The sequence below is a fragment of the Falco rusticolus genome, chromosome 11 (genome assembly GCF_015220075.1).
Source record: "Falco rusticolus isolate bFalRus1 chromosome 11, bFalRus1.pri, whole genome shotgun sequence".
NCBI lineage: Eukaryota > Metazoa > Chordata > Aves > Falconiformes > Falconidae > Falco > Falco rusticolus.
In genome coordinates, this window is record NC_051197.1 from 11,281,743 (window position 1) to 11,309,566 (window position 27,824).

The 27,824-nt window shown below is 55.6% G+C and overlaps 5 protein-coding genes across 10 annotated transcripts in view; 3 read left to right on the forward strand and 2 right to left on the reverse strand.

The window, feature by feature from the left end:
* The window catches only part of TESK2 (testis associated actin remodelling kinase 2), an 84,772-nt gene extending 75,839 nt beyond the window's left edge, over window positions 1-8,933 (forward strand). For both annotated transcript variants that reach the window (XM_037403686.1, XM_037403687.1), the window contains 2 exons: window positions 1,410-1,545; window positions 3,726-8,933. In XM_037403686.1, the coding sequence (XP_037259583.1) occupies window positions 1,410-1,545; window positions 3,726-4,738 (1,149 nt within the window). In that variant the 3' untranslated portion in view covers window positions 4,739-8,933. The remainder of the gene's footprint in view (window positions 1-1,409; window positions 1,546-3,725) is intronic.
* TOE1 (target of EGR1, exonuclease) lies at window positions 8,375-14,046 on the reverse strand. The gene is made up of 7 exons (XM_037403688.1): window positions 13,718-14,046; window positions 13,607-13,647; window positions 13,334-13,430; window positions 13,035-13,193; window positions 12,436-12,695; window positions 10,867-11,038; window positions 8,375-9,840 (listed from the first exon to the last, which is right to left on the reverse strand). Exons 1-7 carry the CDS (start codon window positions 13,877-13,879, stop codon window positions 9,040-9,042), a joined length of 1,692 nt encoding a protein of 563 aa, XP_037259585.1. The 5' UTR covers window positions 13,880-14,046; the 3' UTR covers window positions 8,375-9,039.
* A 190-nt stretch (window positions 14,047-14,236) lies between these two features.
* MUTYH (mutY DNA glycosylase) lies at window positions 14,237-19,586 on the forward strand. 4 transcript variants are annotated; one of them, XM_037404737.1, is made up of 16 exons: window positions 14,237-14,406; window positions 14,578-14,699; window positions 15,507-15,546; window positions 15,893-15,966; window positions 16,098-16,139; window positions 16,218-16,289; window positions 16,497-16,610; window positions 16,878-16,975; window positions 17,263-17,407; window positions 17,508-17,583; window positions 17,658-17,843; window positions 18,039-18,184; window positions 18,381-18,533; window positions 18,680-18,730; window positions 19,002-19,148; window positions 19,236-19,586. In XM_037404737.1, the coding sequence occupies exons 1-15, from the start codon at window positions 14,307-14,309 to the stop codon at window positions 19,104-19,106; spliced, it is 1,524 nt and encodes a 507-aa protein (XP_037260634.1). In that variant the 5' UTR covers window positions 14,237-14,306; the 3' UTR covers window positions 19,107-19,148; window positions 19,236-19,586. The 4 variants fall into 4 exon arrangements, with proteins under 4 accessions (XP_037260634.1, XP_037260635.1, XP_037260633.1 ...); XM_037404738.1 differs by having other exon boundaries at window positions 19,397-19,586; XM_037404736.1 differs by having other exon boundaries at window positions 19,002-19,586.
* Window positions 19,587-20,230: 644 nt separating this feature from the next.
* HPDL (4-hydroxyphenylpyruvate dioxygenase like) lies at window positions 20,231-22,997 on the reverse strand. Its single transcript, XM_037404322.1, has 2 exons — window positions 22,974-22,997; window positions 20,231-21,860 (listed from the first exon to the last, which is right to left on the reverse strand). The coding sequence occupies exon 2, from the start codon at window positions 21,847-21,849 to the stop codon at window positions 20,665-20,667; it is 1,185 nt and encodes a 394-aa protein (XP_037260219.1). The 5' UTR covers window positions 21,850-21,860; window positions 22,974-22,997; the 3' UTR covers window positions 20,231-20,664.
* Window positions 22,998-24,431: 1,434 nt separating this feature from the next.
* On the forward strand, window positions 24,432-27,674 carry LOC119155520 (selenoprotein Pb-like). Of its 2 annotated transcripts, none has more exons than XM_037404323.1 (5): window positions 24,432-24,520; window positions 25,294-25,511; window positions 25,615-25,827; window positions 25,955-26,090; window positions 26,699-27,674. In XM_037404323.1, the coding sequence occupies exons 2-5, from the start codon at window positions 25,309-25,311 to the stop codon at window positions 26,945-26,947; spliced, it is 801 nt and encodes a 266-aa protein (XP_037260220.1). In that variant the 5' UTR covers window positions 24,432-24,520; window positions 25,294-25,308; the 3' UTR covers window positions 26,948-27,674. The 2 variants fall into 2 exon arrangements, with proteins under 2 accessions (XP_037260220.1, XP_037260221.1); XM_037404324.1 differs by having other exon boundaries at window positions 24,437-24,515.
* The last annotated feature ends 150 nt before the right edge of the window (window positions 27,675-27,824 follow it).

Genomic DNA, 27,824 nt, shown 5'->3' on the forward strand with positions numbered 1-27,824 from the left:
ATTTTTCCATTGCTGCTCTTGTCCTGGATCTTACCTAGCACAAGTTAAAATAGCCCGAGAGCTCTTCTTACTCCCTGTAGCTTGCAACAGCTCCCTGAGCAAATCAGTAAATTTGTCAGAGTACAGAGTGTGTGCTTTGGTGTTGCCCCTGCTCTACTCTTTCAGTGAAATAGGGAAAGCAGAAAAAGATGTTTTCCTATGCCAGGAAATTCCAGCTGCTACATTAGAACAACCTTCTTGCCGCTCTTGAGCTCTTCAAGTATGATTTGGTTTTTTTTTAATTATTGTACGCATGAATTTTTAGGTTTTACCTTGTGTTGCTAGTTGTTCTGGCATTGCTGATCATACCAGTTCTCTTCAGAAAGATCCATCTCAGGACCTGCAAGGCAGTAGCAGGGAGGTCTTTGGGGTTTATTGTGTACAAACCAGCACTGTTCTCTTTGTACCAGAGGCGAGATCTGTCTGGGCTTGTCTGTTCTCAAAAAGCTTTTAGAGGGCTGGAAACAGGAATGAGGTCAAGCGGAATCTTTTTTAATAGTGTAATGAGGTTAACTTTCAGCTGCTGAATTAGTAATTGTTACCTACAGTAAACCTGTAACATATATACAGGATCAACATTCAAAATGATGACGTGCCTTCTAAGTTACTACTTAAAGCAAGCTGCTTCCCCTCTAGTACAATTTTAGTGTTGGACTTTGTTTAGAGATCCATTTCTACTATGGTGAATATATAAATACAAACTGAATACATACTGAGGGGGCAGGAAGGGGGATATTTTACTTGGGCAAAGATGGGGTTTATTTCTATTACATTACTTTGTCAGATTATGTAACCAGACGTGCTTCCACACAAGACAGACCAGTACACCAAGTAGTAAGGCTAATTAGCAGATGGAAAGATACAACTTTTTAAACTTTACAATTAGCAATGCCATTTAGGTGGGTTTTAATTAAAGCCACAGGGAGATGATGGAAGAATTACAAACTCTGAAAGAATGAGACAGCCAAGTTGTTCTGTTTAGTCCTTTTGAAATAACATTGATATATAATCTCTGACTGATAAATGGAGTCCAGAAAGAAACCCTTGAACTATAAAAGCTGTTTAAAACAAACAACTAAACAAAACCTCTTTGCAAGCCCTGAATCTAGCAGCTTCCCACCTTTTCAATTTAAAATAAATCCTTTTCATACAAGTTGATAATTAAATGTGAAGAGGTGTAATATACATAAGCTAGGACAGAATACTACTTTTCCCCTGCTTTACTTAGGTTTTTTGCAATGACAACACACTCCTTAGGATGGTTTTGAATTTCCTCAGTTCCTTCAGATTGTCCCTCTCTCTGACCACCGCTTAAGTAAAATAGCATGGACAAACCCACATGAATGTATTTGATTTCTGTGCATTCACAGATGGATCCAAAGTTGCGTCCTTCATTTGCTGATATTGTCAAAACACTGGAGGAGATTTTAAACCGTCTGAGAAACGAGGACTCGGAGAGGGAGAGAAAGTTTTTGAACCTTGACAACAGTGAAAGAAAACCCAAAGGTAAGTGTATTGCACACAAGCATTGCTGCAGGCTAATAGCAAGAGGGAGCAATGCTTCATATTTTGAAGACTGGAATTTTAGCTATATATGGTATTATTTACAGCTTATGAATTATTTTACTCAAAGCCTGAAAATTATTCTGGAGCAATACTATATACTTTGCCTGGTGGAGTGTCCTTTGGGAAAAAAACAGCTAACTGTTTCTTAAAGTGCCTCAAAAGATTCTGCCCACAAGCTCTTGAGGGGAAATTCAGAGTTCATTTGGGAACGGTTTTGTAAGTTGCTAATAGTATATGAAAATCCATCAACTTCTACTTTGTCCCTGCCATGCTTAGTGCATATACATAATTTCTTTTGGGTGTATATTACGTGTAACACTTAGAAGATTCTTAAATTCCTTTTGGAGGACGAGCAGAGAAGATGCAAGAGTATTATAAAGTAATACTCTGAAAGACTGGGGAAAAGATGGGTCCCGGAGCTGCTTGGGAATGCTGGCCTTGAAGGGCTTTCTCTAAAGCTGTCGAGTGCCACCTGGTGTGAGGAGCAAACTGCAAACACTTCTTGTAGGCGGGGACATTCTCACTTGGGTATCTTTTATGTTAGTAGACTTCTGGCACTGGAAACTTAGGACTGCAGTAAAAATGGTTTCTCATATTGCATATCTGTAAATACACAATATATATATACACACGCCTATCTATCTGTAACATGGTTATAGATTGAAGTGAGTTCTGTTTTTTAACCGCATGGAGTGCATGTATGTGGTAGTTCTCCCACACCTGGAAAACCTCTGAAAGAGGTATCAGTTAAAAAGGAAAATTTTTCGTTTGGGTGTTTGGTTTGTTTTCATTTTTCTGGCATTCTTCCTTTGGACTACACGTCAGATTTGTATCTTCTTAAAGAAGTATTATGTACTGTTCTTTCACTTGCATAGTCTTTACTAGGTGGAGTGACTATAGTCTAAACTGTGGTAGTATTTAAGGGGAAATCCATATCTGCTTATTCTGGAAGTGGTAATCAAAAGGAGATATCGCTTCTTTATATTTGTTATTGTTTTACCATAGCTCTTCAGAGGCACCTTGAGAGCCAGTGGCAGATGCATGACCCAAACACTCAAGGAGTTAGAATCTTTTCCTAGACTGTTAAATTTTCCCATCTTGTTCTAGTGTTACAGCTTTTATTTATATATGGATACCTATTGAAAAAATATGTCTGCGTGTGTGCCTGTGTGCAAATGTATATGCATATGTACACCTTTTTAACTGCTACTTTTTAGGGTCAAACTCTCATATATCCCTAGTTTCTGTATCAGATAACGTACTGAATGAAGGCTGGAATGGAATCATCTCAACTTTTCTTGGTATCAGGAGGGGCATTTATTTTGGTCTTAGACTTTTCCCATCAGGGTGAAAAAGTCCCACATCCTTTGGTAACTGTGTTTTGTACTTGTTCTCTTTCATGGTCGTTATCATCAACAGATCTTGGGCAACCTCTGCTGGAAGCCAGAAAGATAAATCTAGAAACATGCAAATTGTTCTTCTCCAAGACCACCCCATGCCATCTCTGCTGTGTTCAGGGTACTAGCAGTAAGGAGGTTTGAAGGGGACCTAAAATACAGGGTTTGGATAGAAGAAGAAAAGAATTCCTCATTCGTACCAAATTTTTGTACAGTTTCCTCCTTTGCTTTTTCTGAAGACAACATTGTCTTGCCAAGTTAGCATCCCTCATAACGTGGGTGGCAGGCTTCATCATAAAGTGATAAAGAAGCAGTCCAATTTCAGTGCCTAGGGAAGTAAGATGCCATTAGCTGAATTTGCATTTCCTCAGGTCTTCAAGATGACTTCTGATTAGCCTGAGATATGAGTAAAGAGGAGGAAATATTTTAAATGTAAGACAATCCAAACTACGTTTAAAAGGTACTTTTAATTTTAAAAGGTACTGTGGACAGGGTTGCCAAATCTCCATGTTTGAAACCAATAATGCACTGAGGAGAAGAGAATGGTGTGCTTGCGTTTGTGCAGGAACTTGTAAGGAACGAGCAGATGGTGCTTACAGAAGATACTTTGGAACATCAGAAATGCAGGTTTTTCTTTACAGTTATCATGAAGGTTCTGCAAGTGAGCAGACATGCAGGTGTATAGCACCTTTAAGCTAAGAGTATTTCTCTTCTTCTACTCAGGAGCAATTGAAAAAGGACCAGGAGTAAAACGTTTGAGTTCCCTGGATGATAAGATCCCACCCAAGTCACCTCGTCCACGTCGGAATATCTGGTTGTCACGCAGCCAGTCGGATATCTTCTCCCGCAAGCCTTCCAGGAAGATAAATGTGCAGGACCCCTACTATACGCCAAACAAAGGGTTAGGCCGGAAAGTTAATCCCTTCAGTGCCCGGGAGGACCTCAAGGGGGGGAAGATCAAATTCTTTGACATGCCAAGCAAGTCTGTGATTTCCCTGGTGTTTGACTTACATTCTCCAGAGGCAGGTGGAGGCCTGAAAGCCAGCCAGTCCCAGTTCCGGCAGGCGTATAGCACAGACTGGCAAGAATTTTCCCATCTTCCTGGGAGGAGATGCAGGTCACTTCCACTCTCTCCTGAATTGCTGCACAAGGAATATGGCCTGTTTGGGGGACTGTCTTCAACTGTCAGCAGGTGTGACCCAATCCAGCTGGGTGCAGAGGTTCGGCAAAAACTCCTGAGTAGCAGTAAATATGGTGTGTCAGAGATTCCCCCCTTTCAAGCCAAACCTCACAGGTCAGAATTTCTTCCTTTGCCAGGACAAGAGGAGGATATGGACTGTTCAGATGGGCCAGTGGCCCAGGAGGAAAATGGGTTTTGCCCTGTTGAGAACACATGTGGAGATCCAGCACGTAATCAACCATTAGCGCTGGCCCAGCCTGAGCCGCTGTCTTACAAAGAACTCCCAGTTGAGAATTCAGTGAACTCTGCGGGACATGGCTCCTCACAAGTGTTTGCAGGTTGTCTCCCTTCTGAAGAGATGGAGGTGGAAGACAACCTACTGAAAAGTACTCCTCTAGAGTCTACAAAGCCTCTGTTCAGTGTTAGTCCTTCCACTGAGCTGAAGAGAGAGGCATGGCCCTTCAGGGAGCAGGATGGGGACAGTCCTGCCCCGTTGTCTCAGACCTCCTCCAACATCTCGGCAAGTGGCAGCACACAGTCAACTTGTGACATATGAAGAGAGGCCTCAAACTGAGCGTGTCTTTGAGGGAACTCTTGTTCCCAGTTGCTTAAACTGTTTTTCTATAGTGCTGGGCTTGCCGTTTGAAAGAGACTCAGCAGACGGTAGGAACCGGCTGTCAAGCAGATAGCTGCAGACAGTGTCTGGAGAGACTGATTATTTTAACTTTATTTCAAACTGTGCTTATTCCCTTCCCTGATTTGCATTAGGTGGGGGAACTGCTCCAGCCAGAATGGCCACGTGGGCCCCACAGTCCTTCTAAGAGGCAGCAGCCAGAGCAGGTGCTGCTTAAAGTTTTACCTGAATTCCAGCATGGAGCATTTCAAGGCCTTAAGCTTCATGTTGGGTAAAAAGAGTGACCTGTAGGTTTTCCTCTGACTGACCAGCTGCTCTAAACCACCGCGGATTTTGTGTTAACATTATGCAGCAACACACGTGAGTCGGAGCCTCTGTTTTAGACACAGGCACAGAGATAATTCAGAGCTATGCTGAGCACATAGGAATGTTCTGTGGTCCCAGAGCTGCTGTGAATGCTCTTGCAACATTAAAGCTCTTCTTTCAAAAGCAGCAAAACCAAAACCCCTCATGCTGGTTGCAATCTGCAGGCTGAGTCACATGATAAGTACTTTGCAATTAATGAGAATTTGTTCCCTGGTGTTCTATTTTCCCTTGGCATTTGGAAATGATGTGTTAACACATTAGTGTAGGGAAGCAGGATGCAGTAAGCACCGCTCTCCTCCTTGCACAGCTCTTCATGTACCTCAACCTGAATGTGGAGGAAGATTTGCCCTGGGCTCAAGAGGAGAGCGATATTCTAGGCATTGACAGTTCTGAACTTCTGGAGAAACTGCCAGTGAAAGTACCCGTTGTACTGAGCTTTTGGGGGGCGAGGGCTGTTCCCTCTTAGGAGCTGAATGAACATTGTGATCTGTTTCTGCAGAATAGTTAGTTAAATACAGTATCTACATCACAGGTGACTATTACACTAAGCTAAAAGGGTCACGTTCATCTCCCTCCCTGGTACGACATCCCACGTCACTGATATCACTGCAGTAATGATGGCTCTTTATTTAAAATCGGACTGCTTGGTAGAGGACAGGAATCCCCTGCTCAGGAAGTTGCCAAGCAGTGTCGCAGCCACACAAGTGCTCTTGGAGAGGATAGACGGTAGACCCACAGAAGGGCTTTGAATTTTCAAACTGAAGAAGATTAGTTTGTCCCAAATTAACTTTTTTTTTCTTCTACAGAAAGAAGCTGTTACCTTCATTGGTGTCTGCTGTCACTGAATAGGATTATCTTCCCCCCCCCTCCACCAGCAGGTACATGTGAAAGCAGCAGTACATAAGCTTTAATGCTGCTTGCTGGAACCAGCATCAGAGATCCCTGTTCTGGGACGTGATGTACAGGAAAGCTTGTTCTGTGATTATGTTTGTGCAACATCCTCCCCTTTTCCAGTATCATAGGCCCACCAACATGGGATGTGTAATTTTTTTTTGTTTTTTTTTAACCTGTATTATCATTCCTAAGTGAGGTATGCATTGCATGCCTGCTGAACAGATGGTAATGCAGTGGAATCACCCAGGTAGCCTGTTACCCTTTCTTTCTGCTCTCTTATAAGGGTGGAAAATGTAAGCTAGTCTCTGATGGAAGCAAAACTATTTCTATTCTTTTCCCATCTCAAAGAAAGGATGAAGAAGAAAGCCTTAGTTCCTTCTTGGCCGAGATGTTTATCCTTTCCAGAGATGTAGGTAACTATTTCATGAGTGATAATGACGATGACTTCCTCTTGTGAAGTATGTGTTACCCTGAGTAGCAGTTACCCTTTGCAGTGGCTGCATAGAATTAAGTAAGAAACCCGGTGTCACTGAGTTTCTTAGCACAGTCCGTACCAGATCAGGCAGCTGTTAGGAGTCTGAAAGAGAAAATACCTATACTTACCAAGCTCACCCCTGTTGGCCCACACACTTCTCTGCCTCGTGAAGGTGTTGCTGATCTGTAGAGTGTCTTGTGTATCCTGTCTGCAGCGTGCGGAGCAGCCTGTATGGCTGGCGCTGCGTGTGTGCGATTTCCGTTGAGGACAGGGCAAGCAGAACTCAGCTGCCAGCTCGTTGCCTGCCTGGTGCCGGCCCCCCCACCCTCCTCCCCCCGCAGTCTTTTATACAATTGTAATCTTTTGGGAGGGAAACCATCAGCACCAGCTTCTGTTGTCACGAGATGCATTTAGGTGTGTGACTTCAGAAAAACAAGCAATAATAAGAAATAGTTTACTTCTGGATCACCAGGCAGCAAGGAGACTGTCCAGCACCCTACAGCTACCTGCAGCCCCCTCGGAGAGCACACGCACACCCCTGTGGCTGCTCTGTGGCTCCCACTCGTCCTGGTTGTCGGCACCGACACCGCATGGTGCAGCCTGATGCCCTCTCTGACTCTGACTGCAAAGCCTGTGCAGTCAGGCTTGGGGTACCTCTGTGGTACCCATCACAGTGACCTCATCTGTTTTCTTACACCACAGTCTCTTAAAATGTTCCCCTGTCCTGAACAGCTCTCTTACAAAGCAGCATGGCTAAAATTTCATTTTCTTAAATGTTCACTCTCAGCACAGCCAGCTGACGTGCATAGGGCACATGTATCAACTTTTCTAGCTCTTTGTATTGAGGTGGAGATATCAGAAGTGCCAAGGAATAGCAATTCAGGCCTTTCCCGGATTCTGGGTCTGCATGGGAAAAGAGGCATGGGTATGAAACTGGAGTAAAAGGCCACTTAAAAATAGCGAAGTGATTGCTAAACCCCAGTGTTTCCGAGGGTCTGGATGTAGTTGGCACTCAGTACATCTCATCCCTTTGGTTATGTAAAGCTGAATCTAGGTTGCACCTAGTAACTACTGCTAGGTTTTCTGCCTACCTGAGGGTGCTCCTCTACAGAGGGACATTTTCTGACAGCTGCTGGTGGACATGAATATGAACATGTGGTCAGCAAGCTCCTCGTTTTATGGTGATGTGACAAAGTTTTATTGTGATTGGATTTTATCATGATTTTTGACTTGCTTATGGGAGCGGTTCTTGCTCTTTTAAAACTTTCTATACATTGCTAGGTTTCCTGAAGAGAGAAAAGATATTTTTAATTCACTTTAAATCTCTCTATGTTGAATTCATTTAAAGGTCTGTTATAAGCTATTTTTCTTGTGGTTGCAGATTGATAAAATGCAACTAAGAGAATGCATGTAAACTGCTGCCCCTCAAAAGCAGTGCGGACAAGGGGCTATAGTAAACTTATACTTGTTGGAGAGGCATTGATGTATTATGTGTGACAGAATATTGGTATTTTTTTGCCAGTACAACTAAAGACACTTGAATAATTCCTGTTTGCACTTAATGCTATTGTTTATATTGCATGTCACTACATTTCTATGCAAAACAAATAACCTTTTTTTGGGAGGAGGGGCAGCCAGATATTTGATTAAGTATAAAGATCTTTGCGAGATGATCTATTTTCGTATTTATGAAGGAGTTTTACGTCTTAATATTTTGCAGTCTGTAAATAGCTCAACTTGTAATTAAAGGCTTAGGAAGAAGTTTGTAGCTTGTGTATAATAGTAAGTTAACACTGCCAGAAAAAAAATCTTTGCAAAACAACTTTTCTAATATTGTGGATATTTATGAATATGTAAAGAAAGCACGTCTTGTTTTTATGTTGATTGACCTTCTGACTTTTTTTTGAACTATAGAAATGGTGTATGTTTTATTGGAACTGCAATAAGAAGTAACCAAAGATGAATCCAGTTAAATATTTTCATAATTTTTTTCTTGGTCAGGTTTTGTAAACTTTCCCAACTTGCTTTCAAAATAAAAATGAAATCAAGGCCTGAGTCTTGTCATTAACAGACAACTCTAGGATGAAAAAGCTGGTTCAAATGCTTACTTAAGCTATGAATGACATTAATACCTGGCTTGAGATTGTATTTGCAATTGCTCCATGCTGAATTATAAACAAAGAAAACTCACCGTTAATCAGTGTTATTTCTCTCTGCTATCTTACTGAAGTGTTACACTACTCAATCCATGTTGGAGAGGTGCACTTCTCTCCCTCTTTTCCAACCTCACCCCACCTTCACAGCCCAACGTGCCACTAAGGAACAACAGGGGCAACTCCCACTGACAGCAATTTAATCAGTCAGAAGTTAAAAAAAAAAAAAAGCAAGAGTAAGAAACTTGTTCCCCTTCTGGTCAGTTCTTGATGGAATAAAGAACTTAAAACTGGAGGGGAATAAAAAGCTTAGTTAAGTGAGGAGTCCTCTAGCTCTATCCACTGGCCCAGGCCAGCTTCATCTTCTGGCTGTGAGCTTTGGAAGATTTAGAAAACAAGCTCTTCGCTATTTGAAGCGGCACCGATTTCCCGCTGAGGTACAGTTTATTATGGCAGTCTGGCAACCAGGGCCCTGCACCCATGTCCATGTTTTTTCCTTTCTTGAGCATCCAGACGTAAGCCATGATGTAGCCAGTCATGAATGCATCAAAGCCAGCTCTGTGTGTGCCCCCCTGGGAAGGGGGGCCATGGGTTTCCTTCTCCTTTTCTGTGGCACATGCTGCTTCAGTCTCAGGGATGTCTGGGTGATGGACTGAGCCCATCCCCGTGGGAACCTCTGGCTTCGCCTCCACTTGGTCGCTGTCAGAGGCGTTCCCCTCGGCTGAAGGGCTCACAGCAGCTGCTGCCTGGGCAGCGGCTCCTTCGGTGCTCCCCACGTCCTTTTCCCATTGTGCACTGGTGTCTGAGCTGACCTCTGCTTCTGCATCCATGGAGTTTTCCTCCAGTGATTTGCCCTCACTGTTGCATGTGATCTCTTCCAGCTCTGTAGCAGCTACAGGTTCATAGCAGCTCTGTTTTCGTGGTGGTCCCTCCTCCCCATTCTGAACCTGCTCTGTTTCTCTCCCTGAGCCTTCCTGTTCAAACACCTTTGCGGGCTCTTCTGTATTCTTCCGACGCTTCCATTTTTGCTTCCGTTTCTTCCGCTTCTGTTCCCCAAGCTTGTCGTCCTCATCAATTATGAGGTCAATGTTATGAGACTGCAGACACTTCACCCCTTTTGGACACCAGCCATAGGCCTAGGGAGAGAGAGAGAGAGAGAAGCCTGTATCCACCAGCCTCCTGGTTACAGCAGCCTCTCACCGTAACAATAACGTGAAGCAGCGCCGATTATCCCCCGCTGCTGAGGGCGTGTGGGGCTACAGTGGGCACCGTGTCCAGTTACGGTCCCACAAGACACAAGAAAGGCTCCGACAAACGGCAGTGAGTGCAGCAGGGAGCTGTCAAGGTGCAGCACACGATGCATGAGGACAGGCCAAGGAAGGCGGGTTTGTTCTACCTGGAGAGCACCAGTCAAGGGAACAGTCAAGGGAAACTGTGACTAGATACATAGAAAAGCATTTTTCACAGCAAATGGTCAAGCACTAGAACAGGGGCCTGGAGAGGTTTTGTAGTCTCTGTCCTCAGATGCTTTCAAAATTCACTGAACAAGCTCTGAGCAACATTGAGTTCGTGGTTGGATGAGAAACTTCCAGAGATGTCCCCAACCTGTGTTGTTTTGTGACAGTAACATGCAACATCTGGAAGAGCTTTTCTCCCTGAAACCTCTGAAATCAGTTATGATCTGATCAGAAGGACTATGTTTACTGCAATAGCAGCACCAGGACTCGAAATGCTATGGATCACACTGTGCTACGGTGCCAGATGCTGCAGACAGGCAATGTTTTGGGTTTTTTTAAATATCTAATCAAGTTATGGGGAAGGGAAGAGGTGGCATTTCTTGCTCAGAAGACAAGCCAAACTAATTTAGATCTTAAAGACCTCCAAAGGCAGAAATGTGTACTGTAACTCACACCATCCTGCTATTTAGGGCTATATAATCTCCTTCTGAATCTCCATGTCTAACTTGTGGAATTCACTGCCTCCAGAGTGAACAGAACATCCTATTGCCCTTTCAGTCATGAAGCCACCTGAAGCCTGAAAAATCTTCCTTGTACTGTGAAGCAAGCAAGGGAAAGTTCCCAGGTGTTTTACTGCTTCCTGCTCTGGCTACATGTGGCTCTTTCCATGGAGCCAAGGAAGAAGCAGGGATTCATGTTACTTACCGAAAATTTCTCACAGACAGGCACCTTATTTCCCCGTCCCGTGTTGTGGCTTTCTTCTTCCAGAGAGCAGTGGCGGTAGTCGATATAACGGGACATGTTGGCAGGGTAGTGGCAGAACTCAATGGTGAGGTGCTGGCCATTGGAGTCCTTCAGCTTGCAGTTCTCTCGCTTGCTGGAACAAATAAGAGCAGAGTTACGCAGTTACCTCACTGAAGGTACCACAGTGTGTGTGCACCAGCTCTACGCTGCTCTCCACCAAGCCTCAACTCCACTGGTTTCCTTCTCTTGAGCTTTAGCCCCAGCTCAACAGCTGGCTGGAAAGAAACTCAGCCTCAGGAGAACAGCTTTAGGAAGTAGTTGCTTCCATGCCGATTTAAAGGTTGGTTTCTCTTATGCCAACATACAGGCAGGGACAACAGTGTCTCCAGTGTAGCTATGGGAAAAGGAGACACATAGTTTGTCTTTAAATATTAAGGGCACTAAGATATATGTTGGTCTTCATAATGTCAATGATGAAGAAAAAAAGCCCCAGAATGATGTGTCATGTAGAGCACCCAGCAGTCACCACCCAGACAGGTCAAACCTGGGCAACAAAGACAAGGAAACGTCTTTCACCTTATGAGAAAAGAACTGTTTTGTCCCAGGAGCTGGCTAGAAGGGCCAAAACCTTTGGAAAAGCTCCAGTTAACTAGAATTGTGGGTTAAAGCATTTAAGAGGTCAGTTTAAAAAGTATTTTTCTCTTGTCAAAACAAAGCATTCTCATGTTTGAGAACAGCCATCTTGAATGTTTTCAGACCTGTCAAAGTGGCATTTCCTGATATAAAACAGTCACTAAAGATACCATTTTTCCTCTATGTGAAGTGTGACTTCAGTTTAATGGAGATTCAAGGGGCTGTATCGCTGCCAGGGGCTTGTTTAGATGGTGTGGGGAGTGCAGAATGAGGGGCCAGACTGATACATGAACTAAACGGACACGTCCTGGAACAAAAGCACAACCTTCACTTGGAAGGAAAGCAATGGGAGTGGTAACTGGCTGCACGCAGCATCATGTGCAGGATGCACAGCAGACCTGGTCAGCGTCAGGAAGCGCGGGGAGCACCCACCCTTTAACTGCACCATCCCTCACAAAAATGAGTTGTAACAGCAGACCCTGCAGGCACAGCCGTATTTTTGTTCGCTCTCTAGCTGAGTTTTAAGGGTGTCTCTTCCGTGTGTGTTCCTGTGGTGGCCCTGTGGCACTACCGGACCAGAGCCACGTAGCGAATCAATTAGTTTTCAGTTAGATCAGGTCACGGTGTGGTCAGTCCTCCACTGGCACATTTTGAAATTCTCTTCAGCAGTTGCCCACCGAACAGATAAGGTGTATTACAAAATGCACCCTTATGGACTCAGCACTTGTCCTGGAAATGTGAAAAGCACAGGGCAGAGTCACCTGAAAAGCCCTTTTCTTCACTCACTGGGATAATACAAAGACCCCACCCCCTTGCCTGGAAAAACAAAACAACAAAATATCGCTGCTCCCTTTGCCTTTCCTCCTGTTAAGCTTTAAATACCAGAGTGCTGCTCACCACTTCTTGTAAGCATACTCCAGGTAGGATGCTACAAAGCGAGTCTCAAACTCTGAAGCATATTTGGTGTCGTATATTCCTGCTGGGAACATTTCTGAGAGGTCTGTGGTGAAGGTGCCGAGGCTGTCTGGGAGGTGAGCATAGAAGCACTGGTACAGGAAGACCAGATCGATCAGGCCGTTATGGAGAATGAGAGGTTTCTTCGCTCGTATCAGCTCCAGGAAAAAACCCCGAACGCTCTGGCTCTGGTTCTCATTACCCTGTAAGAAGAAGGATTACTCAACGAGCCTTAGCACCTTGACTTGCTGTCACCCTGGGAAGTCCTCAGTGCCTGCTGTAGCAGAATGCTGCCTACAGCTACAACCTGCTCTGACCAAAGAGAGGCCCAAATACTTGGAAAACCAACTGCAACAATCATCAGCCTGGATATAAAACAGCAGGGAGGTGAAAGGGATAACGCTGTAGTCAAGACCTCAGCGTGAGCCCACCTTCACTCAGCAGCTGTGCAAGGGAGATGCCAGGATCGGGGGAAGCCAGCAGCCTCCCCGGCAGCCTGGAGCAGAGCAAGCCGAGGTGTCTGAAGGAGAGCGGCTCGGTACCTTGTCGTTGCCCTTGTGGTAGGGAATCCCTTGGGAATACTGCTTGTTGAAGTCAAAGCCGTGCTGCACCAGGAACTGCACCGACTGAGGCTCGACAACGTAGTCCTCCATGCAGAGGAGCATCAGGTTGTAGATCTGGCAGAGGTACGTGTTCTGGGGCTGCGGGAGGAGAGCGCGGGGCAGCACCGGGACGCCTGCCACGGGGAGCTGCCAGCCGGAATTCCCGGAGCGCAGGTGGGTTGAGTCCCGGTGCCCGCGGCTCCCTGGGGAGGCGGGGGCAGGAGCAGGCGGACACCTACCTTCTCGGGGAGCTGCCTGAAACAGGCGACGCCGAGGGACAGGACGGAGCGGCTCCGGGCCGCGCTGCAGACGGCCTTGTACCGCTCCTCGATGCACCTGGGCGGCAGGAGAGCGGCAGCTAACAGCCCGGCCCAGGCCCGCCCCACCGGCCGCCCCGGCAGAGCCAAGCCCGCGGCGGGAAGGGGCCGGGCAACCGGTACCGGAGGGACGCGCCCCTCGGAGCCCCCCGGCCGAGCGACCCCCAGCACCCACACCCCCCCCGGGGCACTCACGGGCTCAGCAGCGACTTCCTGGCGCCGAGGCCGCTCAGCTCCTGCGGGGAGACACCCGTCAGCCGCCCGGCCGCGCCGCCGCTCCCCGCCCCCGCCCGCCCCCCGCCTCACCGTGTCCACGGCGACGAAGGTGGCGGTGCGCAGCGCCAGCACCATGGAGGGCCATAGCTCCGTGAAGTTGTCGCTCTGCACGTCCACCACCGGCACCCGCCACCGCGCCATGGCCGCGCCCGCCCCGCCGCGGCTGCCCGCCGCCTGTCCGCTCCCGCCCATCGCCCCGCGCCGCCGGCCCGCACGGCGCCTCCGCCTCTTCCCGCCGCCAGCGGGTGCTGCCCTCCCTCTCCGAAACGCCTCGTCAGCCGAAATTTCCTTCCGAAGGAAACGGGCGTTTAGCTCAGGCAGCCCCGCGGGGTCCTTCCATGCGGCCGCTGGGGCCGCCGGGAGAAGGGGCGGTGTCGTTTCCTCCTCCCGAGCGCTAATTGGCTCCGGTGCGCCGGGAGGTCCCGCCCCCTCCTCCGGGAGGCGCGAGGGCGCGAGCCCGCCCCCTCCGTGCCCCGTTTCGATTGGCTCACGCGGGAAGGTGGGCGGGGCCGCCCGCTCTGATTTGTCCCCCCGCGTGGGCGGGGTCTGCGAGGGAAACGTTTTCCCGGGAAAGCCTCGTGTGGTGCCGTTCCCCGGGTCTTCCCGGGTCTCCCTGGATATGGGCCCGCTCCGGGCGGCCGCCGGGGGTTTCCGGCGCAGTGGCGGGAGGGCGGCTCCGCCAGCGGGACGGAGCCGGAAGGGCGCGTCGCTCCGCCGAGGTGCCCGGGGCCGGGGGGGAGCGCGGGGCGGCCTCCGGGGCGTGGGGCCGCCGGCCTGGGCAGTTACCGGCGTTCGTCCACCGGGCAGCGGCTCTGCCGGGCCCCCGCCTCTGGCCCCGCGGCCTTGCGCCGCCCCTCGCCGTGCGCTGATCCCGCGCTGCTCCCCGGCAGGGGCCCCCGCGCCGCCGCCTACCCGGCATCTCTTCAGCGACCCGGCGGAGATCGCGGCCCTGCGCGGGGACCTGCTGGGCTGGTACGACCGGTGCAAGCGGGACCTGCCCTGGCGGACGCTGGTGAGGGGGGCGGGGGCGCCAGCGGGAGCCGGGTCCCCCGCCTTGAGGGAGCGGTGCTGAGGTTACGCGGTGCCTTTCCCTGTGCCGTGTATCCCTGGCTGCGTGGGAGCGGGTGCTGGGAACGGGACCGTGCTGCTCCCCGCTCGTCCTGGCGGTTCCCTGGGCGCGGTCTGTGGCCAGTCTCCGGGTGTGAAGAGCGGAGAAGGGCGCGGGGTGAAGCCGCGCTGCTCCAGCCCAGCCCCCGGCCCGGAGCGCGTTTCTCCGGCAGACTTAGCCCGGTGGCCCTTGAAGCCTGTTCTGTTCCCACCCCTGCGGTACCCGCAGAGCGGGCGCTGTGCGGACCGGGTGTGCCACGTCCCTGCCAGGCGCTTCCATTAGAGCCCCCCACTCTGCGCTCAGCCTGGCGACAGGCGACTGGATGGGGACAGAGGTGCTGGGGGTGGGCGTCAGCTTTACAGCAGCGTCCGTCTGAATGGCGCTGGGAAGCGTGTGGCCCTTCTGGGGGATTGACATCTGTCTGTAGCCGCTTCCCATGCGAAGGGGCTCAGGTCTGCGACAGCTCCTCCGGTGGGATTTTGACCCTCTAAGGTCCACTCTCACTGTGGGATGCTTCACCAGGGAGAAGGTGCTTGGGCCGTTGGTTAAGCTGAGCTCAGAACTTCGGAGCGCTTGGGGGAAGTGGCTTCTTGCGGATTCCATGCAGTGTTCAAAACACACCATAAACAATTTTATTTTATATGCGGGTTCTCTCTGCGGTGAGATCCTGTGTCACCTTGTTCCCTCACGCTCCATCTCCTTCCCCTTCAGGCAGCAGCTGAGCTGGATACTGACAGACGGGCGTACGCAGGTGAGGAGCGGGGGCTGCACCTTGGTGTGCGTGGGGTGCCCAGCTGCCTGTCACCCCCCAGCACGGGTGGGGAACACAGCCTTGTGAGGAAACGTGGCTTCAGTTGCCGTCCTTGGAAGAGGTGGCGTGGAGTGGCCCCAAGAGCCACTGGCCCCCTTTGCAAGGCGCTGGGAAGTTGGAGAGCCCACTTGGGGCCTGAGGGAGCTCCTGTGGGGTGTGGGGAAGGTGAGGGGTGGGAAGGGGACCTGTGGGTTGGACACTAGTGCAGTGCATGGAGCCGGTGCCAACGTGGCCATGGCATGTGGTGGTGGTACTTCTGCCCTGATCCCTGCCTTGCTCCCCGCAGTGTGGGTATCGGAGGTCATGCTCCAGCAGACACAGGTGGCTACAGTGATTGACTACTACAACCGCTGGATGCAGGTGACTGTTCCTGACAGCGTCCTGTGCTCGTGTCCCCTTTTGGCAGCCTTGCCGGCTGCCTGTGGCAGATGCCCAGACACAGAGCACAGTTCTGCTTGCCCCTGACTTGTCCCCTTCCCTCCGCACCGCAGAAGTGGCCGACGCTGCAGGCTCTGGCGCAGGCGTCCCTGGAGGTGAGCATTGCTGGGATCGGGTGCTCTCCCTGCCCTCGTGGCTCTTCATCTGACCCTGCACCATGTCTCTTGGAGCAGGAGGTGAACGAGCTGTGGGCTGGACTTGGCTACTACTCAAGAGGGAAGCGTCTGCAGGAGGCAGCAAAGAAGGTGCCCTGGTGCTGGGGTGTGGGGGGGCATTTCCAAAGCCCCCTGCGGCCCGTGGGTTGGTGCTGGCTCACCTCCACCCTGCCTCACTGGGGCTGTGCGCTGCTGGCACAAAGCTATAGAGTCTGCGATCTTACCTTGCTGTGGGTAAAATGGGTTGCAGACATGCACCCTGGCTTCTCCCTTGACCTCGGCCCCCCTCTCTGCCAGGTGGTGTTCGAGCTGGCCGGCCAGATGCCCAGGACAGCTGAGGACCTGCAGAAGCTGCTGCCAGGAGTGGGCCGATACACAGCAGGAGCCATCGCGTCCATCTCGTACAGGCAGGTGAGAGCTGGGCATCAGCAGATGTCTCCTCTCCCTGCCACCCAGCCCCGCTCCCAGCAGATCCTGCTGCTGGTTCTCAGGCCAGAGGCTCCCCAGGGCTGTGCTTGGCTCCGGCTCCCCTGCTTGGCAGCGAATCTTGTCCACCAGCCAGCTTGGCCTGTGGGTCAGCCCTGTGTGTCCCCTCTCCGTCCTGGGAGCACCCCAGCTCCTCGCCTTGCTGGGAGCGTGGGTGTCTCCCGGCACAGTAACCCCAGCTCCTCGTCCCAGGCTACCGGCGTTGTGGATGGGAACGTGATCCGGGTCCTGTGCCGCCTCCGGTGCATCGGTGCTGACTCCAGCAGCCCGGCCGTCATCGACCAGCTCTGGTAAGGGGAGCGCTCCATCCCCACTCCACGCTGTGGCGATTGTGGCTCTTTGTGTTGGTGGCCGAGGGCAGGATCACTCGGGAGCCTTTGGGAGCTGAGCCTGTGAAGGGGGAGAGGCGTGGGGTGCAGGAGCTCTTGGGAAGCCGGTGCTGCTGGGAGTGGTGGCGAAAGCAGCAGGGTTGCCTGTGCCTACCTAGGAGCATCCCCCCTCACAGGCAGGACGCAGGCAAAGGTCCTGGGGCCCTCTCCCCACAGAGTCCTGTGCCACTCACTGCTGTTTCTCCCAGGGACATGGCCAATGCCCTGGTAGACAGGAGCCGCCCGGGGGATTTTAACCAAGCCCTGATGGAGCTGGGGGCGACTGTGTGTGTGCCCAAGGCCCCGCTGTGCGGGGAGTGTCCCGTGAAGCAGCACTGCCAAGCACGGCGCAGGGTAAGTATGATCCCAAAATCTGGCCCTGAGGGGTTGCCATGTGTGAGGACAAGGTGGGCTGGTGGATGAGCCTGTCCTCATGCCCGTGGCTCCCTTGCAGGTGGAGAAGGAGCTGGCCTTCGCTTCTCAGCAGCTGTTTGGAAAACCCACCCCAGTGCCTGATGTTGAGGACTGTGGTTAGTGCGCAGGGAGAACCTTGTTGTAGCTCTGGGTCTGGCCCCTGTGGCATCTGTTACATCTGTGTTTGCAGGTGTTGGGGGCTGTCCCCTGTGCCCCCCAGCCACGGAGCCATGGGACAGCAGCCTGGGGGTGACCAACTTCCCCCGGAAAGCAGCAAAGAAGCAGCCACGGGTGGCACGAACCGCCTCGTGTGTGCTGGAGCGGAGGGGCTGCCACGGGGCCCCAGAGTACCTCATTGTGCAAAGACCCAGCTCAGGTAATGGGGCTGGGCAGCAGCGGGGGGGAAGGCATCGCATGGCCCCTTCCCACCTGTACGAGGGACAGAGCAGCCTGGAAGAGGGATGCCCTAGCAATGCACTTGCTGCTGGGGCAGGGAAAAGAGCTCCCTCGGGCTCAGTGTTTCCAGATGCCCCCCTTGCCAGCTCACATCCCTGTCGTGCCCCCTCCCCAGGTCTCCTGGCCGGGCTCTGGGAGTTCCCAAGTCTCCCGCTGGCTCAGGGTCTGCAGGAGGAGGAGGAGAGGCAGGCGCTGGCAGATCACCTCCAGGCCTGGATGGGGCAGCCCGTGGTGGCCAAAGGCCTGCAGCTCATTGGAGAGGTGAGCCTGGAGCCAGAGAGATGCAGTGTGAGCCCTCTGCTCAGCTGTGGGGGGAAGAGGGTCCCCCTTCTCTGCTGTTGCCCTGCCCCAGTCCTCAGAGCCCTGGCAGACTCTGTGCATTTGTGGGGCAGCTGAGCCATGCCTCCCCTGCCGCCTGCGAGCTGCTGTTTTCATATGTCTTTCCATCCCCTCACAGGTGGTCCATATCTTCTCTCACATCCACCAGACGTATGTGGTCTACTCCTTGCCCCTGGATGGGGATGTGACCCTGGACCCTGCCTCGTCCTCATCCCGCTGGGTGACAGAGGAGGAGTTTTATGCCTCTGCTGTGTCCACAGCCATGAAGAAGGTACTGGGATCACCTGAACCTTTCCTTCCTTAGTCTTCTTGGTTTCCTGGGAGAGCTTCTGGCATCCACTCCCCAACCTCTGTGGGCTCTCCCAGCTCCAGCACCCAGCTGCTTTTCAGTTCTGGGCTCTCTTGTGCTTCCTTCAGGTGCTGAAAGCATGTGAGAAGCAGCACAGGAAGGAGAGCAGCCCTGGCAAGGTGAGCATCGCTGGAGGGTGCGCGGGACCCCGGGAGCTGCTCCCTGTGGCTGTGGGCCAGCCTCTGGTGTGTGGTGCTGGAGCCCCCCTGGGGTTTGGGGTCAGGCTGAGGAGCATCCCCAGCTTGCAGCAGGGCAATGTCTGGGGGATTTGCCTAGCTGGGATTGCCCCTGGGTGTCCCCAGTACTAGGGGCCCTTTGCCCCAGAGAGGATCCCTGGAGGCTGTGGGGGGCCCTAGGGTTTGGTTTAGCCCTGCTGCGTGTCTCCTGCAGGGCTCCAAACGGAAGCGGGGGGCAAAAACGCAGGGAGCAAGCAGCACCGGTGGTGGGACGCAGCTCTCCCTCTACACCTTCCTCCGGGTACCGACTGCCCCATGATGGCACCTTCCACATACAGGGCTCTGGTGGTCTCGTGCTGTGGTGAGTCCTGCCTTGTGTGGGCGTTGTGTCCCCCTTACTGCTGCGAGCCCAGTACACAGCCCTGGACTGGTCTCCCACTCCTTGCAGAGTCCAGTGGCTCCCCTGTGGGTTGCACCTTGATGTGGCCCTGGATGTGACCTGGAGCCAGGCTTGACCTCCTGGCCTGGCTGGAGCTCTCCTGGGCTTATTCAGCCCTGTACAGCCACGGCTGGCGCTGCGGGCTCACCGCAGCAGGGGTTTCTCTCCAGCAGCTGCAAGGCTGTGGCCACATTGTTCCCGCAGTCCTGTCCCCACCTGCAGCCCCGTCTGCCAGACAGTAATTGTGGATGCTGCTGTACCCTTCCTGGCCTCCCACAGTCCTTTTTATACACTCTGTTTTTACTGAACTTGAGCTACAGGCTTTGTAATAATAAATCTTAAGTGTGTGTGGTTTTTGAAGTCGCTTTGTGCCACTGTTGCGCTGTGCTGAGCTGGGGGTGTTGGGCAGCATGTGGTCAAATGTAGAGATCCTGCCAGCCATCCTTGCATCTGGGCTGGGGGCAGCAGGACGGGAGCTGCTTGGCTGAGCACTAACTGGTGACCCCAAACAACGCCAAGTAAGGCACACAGAGCCCCTCTCCTCTGCGAGGAGGCATCAGCCCCCAGGGGCTGCACAGCTTCCACCCGCAGGCTGCTCCTCTGGGGCCAAGCAACACCCACCCACCCCCCAGCCCCGGGGTTTTTATATAGGGTTTTCTTCCCCCCTTTTTACTTTTTCTGTCAGGCTGTTCCTCGCTATGTTCACGCTGTGGCTTTCCCTGTGCTGCACAGTAGCAGCCTTGCAAAGGCAGAAGCCTGGGGGCTGGCAGGGCGAGGGGCTGGGCTGGGGGTGTGGGGAGGGGGCAAGTGCCCTCAGTTTAGGGACTGCAGGACTGGGGCCAGCCTGCCTTGAGGGGCAGAAAGGGCCCCTTCATCCCTGCCTGGCACGTGGCACATCTTAAATGGGAGGAGAAGAGGAAAAAGCAGGGTTTGCAAGTTAATTCTTTAATTGAGAGGAGCAAGAGGCCGTCAGTTGCCCTGCGCAGGGTCTGGCCATGTTCTGGGTCGTAACTCTTGACAGCTGGCCATGTCCAGGGCCCCTGCATTAACCACTCCCCTCTGGCAGCCCCTCATCCCCCAACAACTGGGGCTGGTGGTGTGCCAGCAGTGTTCCTGGCTATGCTGCAGGCACAAGTCTCATTAAATTAAGATGAAATTAAGGCAGAAAGCTCTTAACTGGAGGTTGAATAAATAACTGGGAACCCAGGGAGGGGGAGAAATCGCTCTCCATCCTGAGGGATGTTCAGAGCCCTGCTGGACTTGGCCCTGAGCAACTTGTTCCCATGCTGAGTTGGCTCTGGGTTGACCTGGAGACCTCCCTTCGTCCCTGCCCACCTGGGCCATGCTGCAGGCACCTACTGGTATCTCTACAGCAGCGTACCACCCCAGAGTTGGACCGAAGAGGATGGGGAGCTGAGGGACGATTGCAGTGTTGCCACTACTGCTGCTGGTCCATATAGACCTGCACAGCTTTCCACAGTGCCCGTATATTGCCTTCCCCAAAGCCTGGGGCTCCCCGCCGGTCAATGAGCTCCAGGAAGAAGGTCTCCTCAGAGAAGATGGGATGGGTGAAGATCTGCATCAAATACTCCTGGGAAGGGCTCTCTGTGGCATCGGTGCCCGTCTGGCCCTTGTCCCTGGGTGCTGTGGTGTCCAGCAGGATGCCGAGCTCTGCCAGTGTGCATGGGTCCTGCCCAGCCCCCTGGATCTCCTCCACTTTGCCCCCCTGGCTGTAATAGCTGGTGGGGGGTGTGAAGAACCGCGCACCCCGCTGCTGCAAAGCCCTGGTCGTGGCGATAATATCAGTGGTGCGGAGGCCGACATGCTGGATCCCAGCCCCGCCGTGCTGCTCTAGGAAGGTGTCGACTTGGTTGGTGCCATCCTCGGAGAGGGACTCGGCGAGGACAAGCTTGCAGCCGTGTGCTGAGGCACCCTGGGCGCTCTGCAGCGCGAGGAGCAGCATGCCCATCCCCTGCCCCCCGAGCACATACCCCTCCGCCGGCCTCTCCTGTGGGTTCAGCAAGAAGCGGCGGAAGCCAAAGCAGTGCCGGTACCAGTCCAGGGCCACCCGTGCGCCGCCCCGCGGGCAGACGTACGTGATGTGGTCAAAGTGGGTGATCTCAATCCCGTCCCTCGTGGCCAAGGGGGCTCCTTGGATGGGCTGGAAGCCAGGCAGGAAGGGTCCCTGGTAGCGGGATCGGTCCAGAAGGGTATGGCTGACATTGCCCACGATGGAGCTGACCACCCCGTAGGTGACAGAGCCGCTGTCATCCCTTAGCTCCGTGGGGGGCACCGGCAGGGAGCATCCCCAGCTTTGCAGCTGCTTGCAGAGCCCTGGCACGTCGTCCACCTCGAAGCAGACGTTGGAGGCCGTGCCCAAGGTGGGCCGGGGGTCCACATCGTAGAGGAAATCATGGGAGGAGGCGCCGGCAGGCCCCGGTGCCAAGCGCTCATTGACGAGGAAGATGGCAGATCCCCGTCGCAAGGCCAGCTGCCGGACCCGCGCTGTCTCCCGCACGGCCACCGGCTGGAAGCAAAAGGTGTTCCACAAGTCCTGGGCCCAGCCCTGCCTGTAGGGCACGTGGAGGGAGACGAAGCAGGGGCGGCTCAGCAAGGCTGCCATGGCTGGGCAGGCTGCGGGGAGGACGCACGGGGTCAGGGGGGCCATGCTGGCCGTGGGAAGGAGCCGTTCCCCCACCTTGCACAGAGCACAAGTGCGTTTCCAGGTGTAGACGCACCCCCGTGTCCGTTCACACCCCTTAAACGTGTGCATTCTAAATAAAGGGGTCTCAGAAGGCAGTATGCTCTGTGCAAGGGCACCCACCAGCCACCCAAGGATGCTGAGCTGTCCCACCACCCCTGCGCTACGCTGGCCTGCCCCATGCCCGCGCTGGGGGTCACGGGGGAAAAGCCCTCAGCTGGGGCTGCAGCCCAGCGGGTCCCCTCTGGAGCCATGTCCCTCAAGGGCACCGCAGGGGGTTAGCGGGGAGTCCTGCTGCGTGTGTGAGCAGCGGGATGGGGACAAGGGTTGTGGCGGGGCGGGAACGTCCTGTACCTGCAACCAGGAACATGGAGGTTGGACTGGTAAACATGAAGCAACACACCGGTTACTACGGCTAAAAGGCTCCTGTGCTGCCCCAGTGCTTGTCAGGGGTGTCCCACAAATGGCGGGGGGTGCGGTGGGGTCACAACCTTGTACCAAGGGTGGTGTGGAGCTACCAGCCCCCCCGCTGGGGGCAGTGACCTTGCCCTAGGGCCGCAGAGGGTGAAATCGAGGGGGGGAGGACGACACTGCGGGAAAAGTGACCCCCCCTCACCCCCAACACCCCCTACACCGAAGGGGGCAGAAGATCTGCCCAGAAGCCCACCCGGCATCACCTCTCAACATCCCACCCAGGCTTCCCGCCCCTCCCCCCCCCCCACCCGTGCACGCACCGGCCGCTCTGGCCAGACCCCACAGCGGTGCACTGGGGGGGCAGGGGACACCCCCCCCCCGGCTTCAGTGCTCTCTCCCGCTCCCCCCCCCCTCCCCGCAATGGCCGTTCGCTGAGCGCTGCCCCCGGGGCGCTGCGGCTCGGGCCCGGCGGTGGGACCCCCCCCTCCGCCCCCCCAGCCGGGGAGCGGGCCCCGCGCGCAGCCTCCCCCGCTGAGCACGTGCCCGGGCCGGCGCTCCCCCCCGCCCCCCCCCGCCGCGCCCCCCGCCCACGCGGGCCTGCAGGGCCCCGGCCGCCCCGGGCCGCGGCTCACCGGGGTCAGGGCTGCGGGCGAAGGGGATGCCGGGGCAGGGGCCGGCCCCCGAGGCGGTGCAGTTCGCTCCTCCCCGGGCGGAGGGAGCGATAGCGGGAGGCTGCGGAGCGCCCTGCCCGGCCGTGGGGCAGCCGCCCCGGCGGGGGATCGGTGGGTGCCCCGGGCACGGACGGGGCCTGGGGCCGTGCTGGGCGCTGCGGGCCCCGCGAGCTGCGGCGGCGCCGGAGGAGCCGGGCTGCGGCCGCCGGCGTGGGGACGGGCACTGGGGGGCGGCGAGCTGGTCCCCGGGGAGCGGGGCTGGGATGGCTGGCGGCGGCGAGCCCGCAGCCCGGCAGGGCAGGGCAGGCCTGCAGCGGGGTACGCGCCCCTGCTCGGTGCAGGGAGCCCGGCGGGGACCTGGGGGGAGCATCTTGCGGACGGGGGGGGGGGTGACAGCTCTGCGGAGGGTCCCGCCTCGGTCGAGGGGTGGATCGGCTCCAGGCTGACCCCACGCAGCTGCGCCAGCTCACCCATCCCCACCCGTGGCCCTATGTCCTTGCTGACATCCCTGAGCCCCTCCAGCCCCCCCGCAGCGAGGCCCTCTCTCCCTGCTGCTTGTGGCTGATGGACACCTGCCCCCCCCCCCCCCCCCCCCCCATGTCTGGGACTGTCGCTGCCCCCGTTGTGTCCGTATCTGCTGCCCTTCCCTGCCTTATCATGTTTTTGTACAGAGCCCAGCTACGATAAACTGCTCAAATATTTGCGGAGATGTCCGTGTGTGGCCAGAGCGGTGAGCTCCTCCGGTTCGGCGGGGGGGCGGAATCCACCGGCGCTGTGATTTCCCAAGGGATGTGATTTCCCAAGGGAGCAACGGCTCCCCGCACCGCCGCAGCCCCCCCGGCGTGGGGCCAGGCAGGAGGCATGAGACCGGCTGCTGGGGGCTTGCTGGGGGGCCAAGCACGGCCGGGGGTGACTGTGACGCTGTGCAGCAGGGTGGCGAGGCCTTCGGGGTGGCACCCCGCGGGGCAGGGAGCTCCAGCACCCCAGGGGTGTGGGGCAGGCACCCATCTTTTTGGCGGCGAGGTGGCAGAGGCTGTGCTGGCAGCTCCCCTGGGACCTTGCGCACGGATGGCACTGTTCGATGTCACCCCGCGGTCCTGCAACCCTTTGGGGCAAGCAGTGCCCTTGGCAATCCCCCCAGCCCTCCTGTGCCCGCGGGGTGGTCTCGAGTGGCTGTGCCTGTGTTTTCCCCGCGGCACTGCCTGGCACCCTCTGCGCCAGCCCAGCACCAGGCACGGCTTTGTCCCAGCAAGGCTCGGGCTGGGCTGTGGCAGCAGGACCCCGAAGCTGCATGGCACCAAGGGGGACAGTGCCTGCCTTGTTGCTGTCCCCCAAGGCAGGCAGCGGTGGCTGGGGCACTGGTCCTGCTCCAGCCAAGGCTCTTCTCCTCCCTCCTGGGCGGGGAGAGTGGACAGGAGATAAAAGGGAGACCAGGGCCAGCTGGGCATTGCCGAGAGCTGCTGGGGCCAGGAGCGAGGTCTGGCTGGAGGACGGCAGTGAGAAGTGCGGTATTGAGGGCTCGTTCTCGCGGGGGAGAGGGCTGGGGATTGGGGGTGCATCCACCCTGACCAGACCCCGCAACCCCCTGCTCCCTCCCCATCTCCCCAAATCGTGCCCCCAGCCCCATGTCCTCCCACTGCCCATTAAACATGCTGGGTGCTGGAGGGTTGGGGTATATCTTGGGGTGGGCAGGGTTAGGGGACTGTGGGAGGAAGGGGCTTTGGGCAGACACTGGGGGCAGGGGGTTTAAAGGCTCTGTGCACCCCCAGAGTATCAAGGACTCTCAAGGTCACCTGAAAGTGAAACCATCTCTGTCCCAGAGACTCCCTGCTGGTGCCTGGAGGTGACGGGGGTTGCATCCCTGTCTGCCTCTGGGGCAAAGGCAGACCTCCGGCTGGGGCTGGGTTTGGGTTTTGGGGTCAAGGAGGTAGAGAAGGTGGGGCAGGACCTTCATCCCTTGAGCTGTGGAGCCGGTGCCTCGGTGCTGGGGGACACATGGGCAGCCGGCTCTGGCAGCAGGTGCCCACAAAAGCCAGCGGTGCGGGTGCTGTGCTTGTTGGGAGCCGGGCACTCCAATCCCCTCACCTCATCCCCCTTTCCTTGCTCCCCCAGCTGGGGGGGCCCGGCTCCTGGTGCTGTGCTGGGACCAGTATGAACCGCCCACCAGTATTTGTCTGCCCCGGAGGGGGGTGCGGGGAGGCGGTTGGGGTGGGTTGGGAGGACCCCATCAGGCCGAGTCCTGGGGCAGAGTGGAGACACATCCCCCTTTCCCCCCTGCCAGGGCCGGGGGTCCGGGATGGCGCTGCTGGTGCTGGCCCTGGCCGCCTGGCTGGGGCTGGCCTCAGCCTCCGAGGGGGAAACCAACAGCAGCCGGCTCTGCCAGGAGGCACCGGCATGGAGCATCAACGGCTCGAGCCCCATGGCAGGGGTGGCGGGGCGGGTGACGGTGGTGGCCCTGCTGAAGGCCAGCTGACACTTCTGCCTGCAGCAGGCCCACAGGTGAGCCCTCCTTTCCCTACCCCAAACCCAGCCCTGCCATGCTGGGGGGCAGCACGGCAGCCCCCACCGCGGCACCTCCCTCCTGGCACCTCCTTCCCCGCAGACTCGGGGGCCTGCGAGAGAGGCTGGCCCGGCAGGGCACGGTCGATGTCCGCTACATGATCATCAACGAGAAGGCGCCGCTCTCCCACGCCATGTTCGGGGAGCTGGAGCGCCAGGCCCCCCCAGGCGTGCCCGTCTTCCAGCCAGAGCCGGAGGACCCCGATGTCTGGCAGGTCCTGGGGGGTGACAAGGACGACTTCCTCATCTACGACCGGTGAGTGTTCCCCGTCTCGGCTGAGGCTTTCCTGGCAGGGTTAAGGAGTGTTTGGTGGGCTTCCAAAAGCTTCCCCCATGGACCCCAGACCCCCAGCCTCGAGCCGGGCCATGGCTTCCCCCCGCAGGTGCGGCCGCCTGGCTTTCCACATCCAGCTGCCCTACAGCTTCCTCCACTTCCCCTACGTGGAGTCGGCTATCCGCTTCACCCACAGCAAGGACTTCTGTGGCAACTGCTCCCTCTACCCCAACACCACCCAGCAGGTAAGGCACAGGGGTGCTCGCTGGAGCCAGGCTCCCTTCTCTTCTCTGGTATTTCACATCAGGAAAAACAACCTTACCTTCCCATCAGGGACAGGCTCTGCCTTGGCAGCTGCGCTCAGCCATGGTTGAGAGGGAAGGTGATGAAAGGTCTGGAATAAGGGCACTCGAATAGGTCAGAGCTTTCAGACTGAGAAAGAACTGACTAAAGGGGTCACAGCCCAGGTCTGGAAAAGCTAACTAGGGTCACTGGCTGTTCTGACCAGAAGTGGAAAGCTCAGAGCAAGGACATAGTTCCAGGCTCAGCAGGCAATTAGTCACTTCCCAGGAGAAAAATCCATCTAGAAATATTAAATGCCAGGTCCCTTCCGTGGCCTAGGAATTCCCTGGACCACAGACAGCTTGAGATGAGGGATGTAGGTACAGAGGCATGTGTTCTATGTGCTCCAGCCTCTCCTGTCCTCCCCGCACCCTGGGTCAGGGCTGGAGAGGCTTTGCTCTGACCCATACAGCTTTCTGTACGACGGATGGTGGTTTGCTTTTGTCCCAGCTCACGGCGGGGCTCCCTGTGCATTCACATACCGCACCAGCCCTTGTGTTACTTTTTTCAGGGTAACAGTACTATGGAGGTCCCTGTAACCCTGAGCCCCCTTCCTGAACAAGAAGGGAAGAAGTCGGAGACCCTCATCCACCATCACAATCCCCTCCATCCTCACCACCACCATGAAGTTGGCAGCGAGAAAGCCACAGACCCGAGTGGGGACCATGAGCCTGCCCCCCATGCTCACCACCACCATGGGGACCATGGCCAGCCCTATCACGAGGGGAAGAAGCAGCAGAAGGAGGGAAATGAGCACTAAGCCAGGCTGGGCAGCCTCGCAGAACCCAGTAGTGTGCACACCACGCCAGCTCGCTTCCCAGGGGCATGAGAGGACTTGCTCTGGGCCGCTGGTCACCAGCAGCATTGGTATAACAACCCACTCCAGCACCCTCCGTGTGGGTCGTACTCCCGCACTGCGGCCAGCAATGAAAATCCCCCTCAGACTCCCCGACGTGCTGCATTTTCAGCCCCAGGGCTTGGTTCTGAGCCTTTCTCTGCCACTGCCTGCCTTTCCGTGCTCAATGAAGCCCGCCGTGCAAACCGGAGTCCCCGGTCACTGCTGGCTGACACCGCACGGAGCAGCGGGGCAGGGGTGGAGGGGCCAGAACCGGGATGGGAGCAGCACTGTCCATCCTGGCACCCATGGGAGTCCTGGCCGGGGAGCGAGGGGGGGAGCAGTGTGCCCCGCAGGAGGTGATCTCCGGGGATGGGGGCACTAGGAGCTGTGGGAGGTGGCAGCTCCCCATGGTCTAAACCCTGTACCCCCACAGCTGTCACATCCCGGCGACTTGCGCACGGGTATGTGCAGTGGTGATGGGTGGCCGCAAGATGGTGGCCTTGTCCCCTCTTGGAGACCGGGGGGCTGTACCCAGGGCCTGCAGCCCTGGGAAGACAGCAGGGGTGAGGATGCTGGGGTCCCTCCTGGGGGAGAAGCGAGATCGGGGGGCGATGCTATCCAGAGTACAAATAAAAGCCCTGCGAAGTGACCCCTGCTCAGCCTGGCCTCTGGTGCGCCCCTGCCCCAAGGAGGGTGGGAGGCTGCCCCCGCACTGGGGTGGCGGGGACTGGGCTGGGCGCTGACCCCACGAAGCAGCAGCTGGCGGTGATTTGTCATCCCCTGTGCAGACACCTGGAGG